This window comes from Mandrillus leucophaeus, unplaced genomic scaffold, assembly GCF_000951045.1.
Source record: "Mandrillus leucophaeus isolate KB7577 unplaced genomic scaffold, Mleu.le_1.0 Scaffold959, whole genome shotgun sequence".
NCBI classification, from domain to species: domain Eukaryota; kingdom Metazoa; phylum Chordata; class Mammalia; order Primates; family Cercopithecidae; genus Mandrillus; species Mandrillus leucophaeus.
In genome coordinates this window covers 25,564-36,448 of record NW_012110463.1, presented here as the reverse complement: position 1 = coordinate 36,448, position 10,885 = coordinate 25,564, and the positions used below count along the sequence as shown (strand labels likewise).

General features: G+C 33.9%; 1 protein-coding gene across 1 annotated transcript in view; it reads left to right on the top strand.

Moving 5' to 3' along the window:
- Positions 1 to 7,254, top strand: part of LOC105532422 (zinc finger protein 254-like) — a 51,814-nt gene extending 44,560 nt beyond the window's left edge. The window contains 2 exon segments of the mRNA XM_011970593.1: positions 5,132 to 6,831; positions 6,834 to 7,254. Coding sequence (XP_011825983.1) covers positions 5,132 to 6,831; positions 6,834 to 6,857 — 1,724 coding nt within the window. The 3' untranslated portion in view covers positions 6,858 to 7,254.
- The last annotated feature ends 3,631 nt before the right edge of the window (positions 7,255 to 10,885 follow it).

Below are 10,885 nucleotides of genomic sequence, written 5' to 3'. Positions count from 1 at the left end.
CTGGTGATGAGCTCCCTCACCTTTTATTTTGGAAATTTTAAATTTTCATCTTATTCTTAAAGGGAAATAAATTTAAATCAAATATTCTTGGTTACAATTTTTTTCTTTTATTACATCAAAATTTGGGAAGTTCTCACCCTTTATCTTCAAGTAACCACTGTATTATTTTTTTCCCATATCCTTCTTCTAAGATTCTCTTAATGAGTATATTGATCTACTTGATGGTATCTAATTAAGTTTTACATTCCATGTTTTAATTTTGTTTTGCAATTTTATATTTTTGTGTTATATATTCTAGCGTATGCCACCGCACATCTGTTATTTGTGTTTTGATTTTGTAGTATATATCATAATTGTGCTTGACAATATTTAACTTTGTACAATTTAAGACAATGTGGAGAAAAATCAAATAGGAATCAGCCATATGTCTTTTTCCAGCGGAATTATTTCTATGTTTGTTTGCCTGTGTAAATGTTATCCTTGTTTTTTGTTGTTGTTGTTTTGTTTTTTGTTTTTTTCCGAGACAAAGTTTTGCTCTTGTTGACCAGGCTGGAGTGTGGTGGCATGATCTCGGCTCACTGCAACCTTTGCCTTCCAGGTTCAAGTGATTTTCCTGCCTCAGCCTCCCGAGTAGCTGGGATTACAGGTGCCCACCACCACGCCTGGCTAATTTTTATATTTTTAGTAGAGACAGTTTACCACGTTGGCCAGACTGGTCTCAAACTCTTGACCTCTTGATCCTCCCTTTTCAGCCTCCCAAAGTGATTACAGGCATGAGCCACTGCACCTGGCTACCCTTGTTGTTGTTGTTGTTGTTTTAATTACTTGTATATTTGTTGTTTAGGTTTGTTGTGAATGGTTTTCTAATCCTGTGTAGATGAGTACTCATAAAATTCTTGTAATTTCAACATCCTATTTATGAGTCTATATGATTTTTGTTGGGAGAAACACTTGGATTTGAATATAATTTATAACTATCATAACTTTGTATCTCTTTTGGGTATTATTGTTTACTTGTCAAAAAAGTAACAAAATTTACCACAAAATATTTTTAAATATTCAGTTTAGTCATATTAATTATCTTGACATTGCCATGCAACACATTGCTAAAATGTTTTTATCTTGCAAAGCTAAATCTTAATACATATTGATTACCAATTGTTTCTTTCTTTCTTTTTTTTTTTTTTTTCTTTTTTGAGGTGGAGTCTTGCTCTGTCACCCAGGCTGAATTGCAGTGGTGCCATCTCAGCTCGCTGCAACCTCCACCTCCCAGGTTCAAGTGATTCTCGTGCCTCAGCCTCCTGAGTAGCTCAGATTACAGGTGCCTACCATCATGCCTGGCTAATTTTTGTATTTTTATTAGAGATAGGGTTTCACCATGTTGGCCAGGCTCGTTTTAAACTCCTGACTTCAGGTGATCCACCCACTTGGGTCTCTCAAAGTGCTCAGATTACAGGTGTGAGCCACCACGCCTGCCCCAATTTTTTCTGTTTTATGGCGCTTTGTGAACACCACACTGTTCTTTGTTTCTAAGAGTGTAACTCATTTCATTTTGCATAATACCATCAACATTTATCTTTACAGTTGGTACAATATTTCCTGCTTTTTGAAGACTGAGTAATATTTCAGAATTTTTATATTTCAAATTATATCTACTGAATGATTTGGTGAAAGAAATTTGCATTGCTTTTACCTATTGGCTTGCAGTAACAATGCTGCAGTAATTATGAGTATGTAAATGACTCCTTATATGACCATATATGTGAACGTTTATATATGTGCTGCATTCTATTTTATTAGTCTACTTTTTCACCTTTATACTTATACCAAATTGTTTTAATTCTGTAGCTTTGTAGTGTGTTTTAATCAAGAACTTTAATGCCTGCAGCATTGTTCCTTTTATTTTTTGAAGATTGTTGGGTACTTTATTGTCTCTTGCGATTCTGTATACTTTTAGGATTGCTCTTCCTGTTTCTTCAAAAATGCAATGAGAAATTTGAAAAACATTGCGTTAAGTCTGTGGATTGCATTGAGCAGGATGGACCTTTTCACAATATTAACTATTTCAACCTTTGTATAAAAGCACACTCAAGGGTGTGTTGTTTAATTTCTATATATTTGTAAATTTTTCAGTTTTTCTCTCTTATTGTTGGATACTCATACTCCATTTTACTCATAGAAAGTAGTTCATAGAAGTTTACTTTTAAAAATTTCGGTAAGACTTCCTTTTTGGCTTAAGATGTGGTTTATCAAGGAAAATGTATGAGCTATTGAGAAGGGTGTGTATTCTGATGTTGTTGAGGAGTGTTCTCCATAACTCTGGAATAATTGTTTTATACTGCCTTTAAGTAGTCTGTTTGCTTATTAACATTCTTTCTTGTTTTATTTTTATTACAGTAAGTGTGGTATTAAAATATCTTGCTATAATTATATTGCTTTCTGTGTGTTTCTTCCATTCTGTCAATATTTGCTCTATATATTTGGAACCCTAATGTGAGACACACACACATGCACACACACACACACACACAAATTTTTCATAGGTTCCCAGTGAATAAATCTATTATTTTTTGATGTCCTTCTTTGTTTCTTTGGAGTTTCAATTTCAAGTACATTTTATAAAATATTATAATTTTTCACTTAAGATGTAGCTTGTGGAAGATTATTTTGACTGTTTCTGCTCTCATTTGATTAATATTTTCATGGAATGTCCACTTTCTTCCTACCTCTTCCAGTCTTTTTTTATCATTAGATTTCAACTGACTCTTGTAGAAAGGCAAGATGAATCTCGGTCTTTAAAATATTTTAATAAAACTATTTATTGAAAGTATGTCTCAATTTAAAAGTTAATTTTATATATATTTAAATAATTTTCTGAAATAGATTGTTACTTTATTAAGTATTTTATTTGATTCTTGCATCTTTGTCTTTTATTCTCTTTCCATCTTTCTTTGTGTCTTTTTGATATTTGTATTGATAGGCTTTCACTTATTTTGTTTTGTGTATTTATACAAATATTTTTGTGGTACCTTGGAGTATTACATATAACCTCTAAAAGATACAACAACATATTTTAATCTGGTAAATAAACTTAAGTTTTATACAAAAATTTGTTCTTATTACACCTTCCCTCAAATTTGTCATTGATGTTGTTAATGGTATCTTTTTATATTGTATATTCATTAATGAATATTTATGATGATTTCTATGCTTTTATCCTTCAAATTTCAGAGAATAATTAAAAATGTTTTCTGCACCACTAGGGTAATGCTAAGAAATTCTACTTTTGTGTATTTGCATATTTTTTCCTAGAAAATCGTGTATTTTTATATTATTATTTTTTTTAAATCATGTTATTTTCAGTAGAATGAACTGTTTTCAGCACCTTTTATCTGTAGGGCATATGCACTTCCAATATACTTTTTTAGAATTTGGTTACTTTGGAAGGTGTTTACTTTTTTTATTTGGGAGGACAGATTCACTGATGGTATTATTCTCAATTAATTGAAGCTATTTTTTTTTTTTCACAATTTTTTCATGACTACATCACACAGTTCCCTTATGGCCTGCAAAATTTTTGTTAACAGTTCACTGATTATCTCATAAGAGTATGTTTGTAAATGGCACATCACTTCTTTTCTTTTCTTTTCTTTTCTTTTCTTTTTTTTTTTTTTGTGGAGACAGAGTCTCACTGTATCCCTCAGCCAGGCTGGAGTGTAGTGGTGTGACGTGAGCTCACTGCAATCTCCACTTACGGGGTTCAGGTGGTTCTCCAGCCTCAGTTTCCTGAGTAGCTGCGATTACAGGCATACACCACCACGCCTGGCTAATTTTTGTAGTTTTAGTAGAGATGGGGTTTCGCCTTGCTGGTCAGGTTGGTCTCAAACTCCTGACCTCAGGTGATCAGCCCACCTCAGCCTCCCAAAGTGCCTGGATTACAGGTGTGAGTCACCGTGCCTGACCTGGCACATCAGTTTTATCTTGCAGCTTCAAAGATAATCTTTTTGTCTGTGACTTTTGAAATTGTGCTCATGTATGTGTTTGTAATAAATATCTTTTTGTTATTCTAGTTTGTTTGTTGAGCTTTTTTATTTTTACATCTTTTTTTTTTTTTTACTTTCAGGATCTGTCAGTTTTTTGGTGTATATTTTATCTCCACAATTTCTGTTTTTTGATATCTTAAATATTTTTTATTCTCATCCTCATTTTTCTAATTTTCCATAGTTGTCTCTGTTCCTATTTTAATCAGTTTATTACCAAATATTAAAATTAATGTATACATCTTTTTTATGGTTTCTTTCAGAAAATTTTATATTTTTGGTGGTATTGTATTGTCCTATTTTGTATATATTATAATCTTTGATTGAGATTTGGACATTAAAAAAATCTTCTTGTCAAAATCTTTATAATGTAACTTTGTCCTGGCATATTCTGAAAACAATTTTCTTGGCTGTTGATTATGAGAGTTCCTTAAACATGTTCTTAGGATATGTGTTGTCTGAAATTTTGTGTTTATTCTTTAGTTAAGAGAGTTTACTCATGTTACTTTGTAGAGTCAGTCATCACTTGCTACACCTGTTCCATTTCTGTGGCACTGCAGTCTGTCTGCTGCTGTATGTAACATTTTTCTTTGGTCTCAGCAGACTCAAACTCTCATTCCAAAATATACCACCATTTCTTTCAGTACTTTATGTCATGAGAGACAGAAACCAGTGTCAGGAAAAACCACTAAAAGCCAGAAATGACAATGAATGTGCCAGTATTTTACCTTTCTTTTCAAACAGAAACCAAGAGTTGGCAATTTAGTTGTAAAGGCACTATGTTATAGTGGGAACCAGGAAAAGATGTGTTTAGTAAATTTAACAGACTTTTCTTTTTCTTCCACGTGTTTCTTTTGCATTGTGCTCACCTGGGACACTGCACACACTTGACTCATTTATAACTTTTCCACAGATGTGTTTTGGTCTGTATGTTTTTGTTACATTTATGTTTATGAAAGAATTAGGGCCTGTGGTATTTTGCAGTGCCATCTTGTTTATGTAGTTTGTATAATTTTATAGGTAAGATTTTAAAACTATATTCATCTGAGTCTAGTAAATGGAGTAATTTATTTATTTAATTATTTTTTCAGGTATATGTCCTCTTTTTGCTCAAGACCTTTGGCCAGAGCAGGGCATGGATGATTCTTTTCAAAAAGTAATACCCAGAAGATATGAAAAATATGGACCTGAGAATTTACAGTTAAGAAAAGGCTATAAAAGTGTGGATGAGTGTAAGGTGAACAAAGAAGGTTATAATGGACATAACCAGTGTTTCACAACTGCCCAGAGCAAAGTATTTCAAAGTGAAAAATATTTGAAAGTCTTATTTAAATTTTTAAATTCAAACAGACATAAGATAAGACATACTGAAAAGAAATCTTCTAAAGGTAAAAAATGTGTCAAACCATTTTGCATGCTTTCACATAAAACCCAACACAAAAGCATTTATCATAGAGAGATGTCCTACAAATGTAAAGAATGTGGAAAAACCTTTAATTGGTCCTCAACCCTTACTAATCATAGGAAAATTTATACTGAAGAGAAACCCTGCAAATGTGAAGAGTATGGCAAAGCTTCTAAGCAACTCTCAACCCTTACTACACATGAAATAATTCATGCTGGAGAGAAACTCTACAAATGTGAAGAATGTGGTGAAGCTTTTAATCGACCCTCAAATCTTACTACACATAAGATAATTCATACTGGAGAGAAACCTTACAAGTGTGAAGAATGTGGCAAAACATTTATCTGGTCATCAACCCTTACTGAACATAAGAGAATTCATACTAGAAAGAAACCCTACAACTGTGAAGAATGTGGCAAAGCATTTATATGGTCCTCAACCCTAACTAGGCATAAGAGGATGCACACTGGAGAGAAACCCTACAAATGTGAAGAATGTGGCAAAGCTTTTAGCCAATCCTCAACCCTTACTACACATAAGATAATTCATACAGGAGAGAAACGCTACAAATGTTTAGAATGTGGCAAAGCTTTTAAGCAACTCTCAACTCTTACTACACATAAAATAATTCATGTTGGAGAGAAACTCTACAAATGTGAAGAATGTGGCAAAGGTTTTAATCGATCTTCAAATCTTACTACACATAAGATAATTCATACTGGAGAGAAACCTTACAAGTGTGAAGAATGTGGCAAAGCTTTTATCTGGTCCTCAACCCTTACTAAACATAAGAGAATTCATACTAGGGAGAAACCCTACAAATGTGAAGAATGTGGCAAGACATTTATATGGTCCTCAACCCTAACTAGACATAAGAGGATGCACACTGGAGAGAAACCCTACAAATGTAAAGAATGTGGCAAAGCTTTTAGCCAATCCTCAACCCTTACTACGCATAAGATAATTCATACTGGAGAGAAACCCTACAAATGTGAAGAATGTGGCAAAGCCTTTAACTGGTCCTCGACTCTTACTAAACATAAGATAATTCATACTGAAGAGAAACCCTACCAATGTGAGAAATGTGGCAAAGCCTTTAAGCAGTCTTCAATCCTTACTAACCATAAGAGAATTCATACTGGAGAGAAACCCTACAAATGTGAAGAATGTGGCAAATCTTTTAGCCGGTCTTCAACTTTTACTAAACATAAGGTAATTCATACTGGAGTAAAACCCTACAAATGTGAAGAATGTGGCAAAGCCTTTTTCTGGTCCTCAACCCTAACTAAACATAAGAGAATTCATACTGGAGAGCAACCCTATAAATGGGGAAAATGTGGCAAAGCTGTTAACCAGCCCTACCTCACCACGGATAGGATAACTCATATTGGAGAGAAATATTGCAAGTATGAATAATGTGCCAAAGCCTATGAAAGTCCTCAATTCTTAGTAGATATAAGATTATTCACACTGGAGAGAAACTACAAACCTGAGGGAGGTGCTGATGCTTTTGACAATACCTCAAACTTTAAAGAAAATCATTCTGCTGAAAAATCCTAGAAATGTGAAGATGTGACAAAGCCTTTAAATGATTGTCACACTTGATTGTAGGTAAGATAATTCATACTGGAGAACTACCAGTGTGAACAATGTGGCCAGGCTTCGAACCAATGCTCACACCTTATTGCACAGGAAAGCATTTATACTTCAGAACAAATGTACAAATATAGGCAAAGTAAAAAAGCCATTAATGCCTGCCCACATCTTACTCAAAATCATAGAGTTCATACTAAATAAAAGCATTAAAATCTACTCTCAGAAGATCAGAAAATATGTTTTTAAAGTATAGAAGAGTATTTATTTTGAAAAAGCATTACAAATATGAAGAGGATTGTAATATCTTTACTTGCATCACAGATCTTATTGTACACATTTTGTACTAGAGAAAAACCCTCAGGCAGTTGTTAAAATTGTGTTGAACATCAGGGAGTTTATATTGAAGAAAACCCTGCAAGTGTAATGAATTTGGAAAAACATTTTTTCAAAAACTACAAATTATAAACCACTGAGGTGTTCATCTAAAATATATTTTTGTAGATGCATTAAATATGAAAGATACTCAATCCAAAATTAAGTCTATGTGTATATCAGGGAACAATTCACAGTAGAAATGTCTAGGGTGCTCAAACATTAGACATTACACTAAGAGTGCTGAGTAGAAAATAATACAAACTACAATTTGTGTAAACATTATTTGTATATAACTTTACATTCAAAGTACTTTAAAAAAGTACATTTTTTAAAAAGTGAATAATGTGTTAAACTCTTAAATTACTTCATACTGTTTCATCATTCCTAGTGTATTCACATGTGAAAGCATGTGACTAATTGTTGCTGCATAAAATATATGAGATTTTTATTAGGCATTATTTATGATCTTTTCTATGAAAAGATAAGGACATTAAAATGTAAGATGCATGATGAAAATTTAAGTAGAGAGGCTCTTTGTGGTTAACTTATAATATTGAGTGATGCATGAGGTAGGTGTTCACTATGAATGAAAAATATTCTTAATTCTAGTTAAAATTAAGTTATATGTTATTTTATTAATTGTACTTCTATGGAATAATATGCAGTATATTTTTAAATTATAAATTATGTGTGAACTTAGCTTTTCAATTCAACATTTTTAACATGTTAAATACTATTGTGAATTCAATGAAGTGTTCTCATGCCACTAACATTAACCTATTCCACTTTACTCAAGGGTGTAGGTAAAAGATGATAACAATACACTTTTGTAAGATAATGGACTGTCATCTCTAGCAATCTTTTTTTGCCAGTGACTTTAAATTGCCAATAAGTTAAAGAATATTGTTCCTATAGGTTAAATTTTTATTCTTATTTTCAGATTTAAATTTATTTTTCTTAATTTTTGTGGATACATAATATGTGTATATATGTATGCCATTTATGGTATATTTCGATGCAGGCATACTCTATATAATAATCACATTAGAGGAAATGAGATATCCATTACCTCTAGTATTTATTCTTTTTACTACAAGCAATTCAATTCTACTGTTTTAGTTATTTTTAAATTTACAATTGTTATTGACTACAGGGTCATTTTTATGGTCATAATAAAAAATTATATGCAAACATGTAAAATCCATACATTTCTGAGTTCTGAATAAATATTTTTAAAAATTTTAATATATTTTTCTTTGAACATGTGGCCTCTGCCCGCAAGCACATATGGACTCTTAGAATTGATTTACATACAATTAAATATATATACATCTGTTAAAGATAAACCTTAGGTGTAAATAAATTATGGAGTAAGTATGTTTGTGTGAGTACAGGTTTGAAAGTTTTTAGCAGCAAAAAGCAATATTGGAACAAAATAAATTATTTTAATAAGGTGTCTAATTTACTAGAAAACAAAAATTTTCAAAAATGCTGAAACTAAATTCATGCTATTTGCTTTGTGTTGAATTTATTACTGTACAGTCTTTGGGCTTATGATTCAGAATCTCCCCATGCAGATTCTATGTTTTAACTTGACTGGTAATCGTGCTAGACCCACAACTTTGTTTTTTTTTCTTTTTGGTTACTTGTTTGCTTGTTTGTTTATCTATTTATTTTTGAGACAGAGTCTTGCTCTGTCACCAAGGCTGAAGTTCAATGGTGCGATCTCAGCTCAGGGTAATCTCTGCCTTTTACGTTCAAGCAATTCTCCTGCCTCAGCCTCCCAAGTAGCTGGGATTACAGGTGCCCGCCACCATGCCCAGCTAATTTTTGTATTTTTAGTAGAGATGAGGTTTCACCATGTTGGTCAGGCTGGTCTTCAACTCCTGACCTTAGGTGATCCACCCACGTTGGCCTCTGAAAGTCCTGGGATTACAGGCGTGAGCCAGTATGCCTGACCTGTGTAATAGTTTTAGAAGTATTATGTGAGCTGGTCTGTAATTATAAGAATATATATATTTTTAATTTTGCTGTTCCTTAAGTTATTGGGGTACATGTGGTATTTCTTTAGATGAATAAGTTCTTAAGTGGTGACCTGTGAGATCCTGGTGCAACCATCATCTGAGCAGGATACACTCCACCATATAAGTTGTCTTTTATCTCCCCCTGCCACTCTTTCCCCAAAGTCCCCAAAGTTCATTGTATAATTCTTATGCTTTTGTGTCCTCATAGCTTATCTCCCACATATCAGTGAGAACATATGATGTTTGGTTTTCCATTCCTGAGTTACTTCACTTAGAATTACAGTCTCCAGTCTCATCCAGGTCATTGCAAATGCTGTTAATTCATTCCTTTTTGTGGCTGAGTAGTAGTCCGGGGTGTGTGTGTGTGTGTGTGTGTGTGTGTGTGTGTGTGTGTGTGTATCCACTCATTGATTGCTGGGCATTTCAGTTGGTTCTGTGATTTTTTTAGTTGCGAATTGTGCTGCTAGAAACATGCATGTGCAAGTATATTTTTCAAATAATGACTAGTTTTTCTCTGGATAGATACCCAGTAGTGGGATTGCTGGATCAAATGGTAGTTCTACTTTTAGTTCTTTAATGAATATCTACACTGTTTTTCATTGCAGCTGTACTAGTTTACATTCCCACCAGCAGTGTAGAAGTTGTTTGAAATGTTTATTCCTTAGTGCCATAAAGAAATAGCACTTGAACATAAATTTAATTTGTTTAATAAGGCCATTTTTACTTCCTGCAGAAAGTGCACACTCGCCAGCAGTTTTGCCATGAAAGTACAATGAACAAAGGAGACAGGGTCATTTATAACCTGACGCTTCCACCCTACTGTTGTGTCCGGTTTCCGTTGGCTGGAATGGGACCTCACATTCTGTATTTGTCCTGATTAGCTAGCAACTTAGAACTTTTTTTTTTTTTTTTTTTTTGAGACGGAGTCTCGCTCTGTCGCCCAGGCTGGAGTGCAGTGGCGCGATCTCGGCTCACTGCAAGCTCCGCCTCCTGGGTTCACGCCATTCTCCTGCCTCAGCCTCCCGAGTAGCTGGGACTACAGGCGCCCACAACCGCGCCCGGCTAATTTTTTGTATTTTTAGTAGAGACAGGGTTTCACCGTGGTCTCGATCTCCTGCCCTTGTCACCCGCCCGCCTCGGCCTCTGAAAGTCCTGGGATTACAGGCGTGAGCCACCGCGCCCGGCCAGAACTTTTTAAAAGAGGCAAAAGTAAAGGAGAACAAAGAAAGGAGTGAGTAACTTGTGGAATGCTGAGAAAGGTAAAACCACTTTTAAATAAGGAAGAGGAACGGGCTAATGCTTGAGTGGACCACTATAAGCATACCAGGGCAAATATTTAGGAGTACAGGTCTTTGAATAAATTTTGCTTCTAAGAAAAGTTACCATTTATTCCTAATTAGATGGGGGGAAAAAACTTTGAAGAGGAACCTCTACTTTACTTTTTA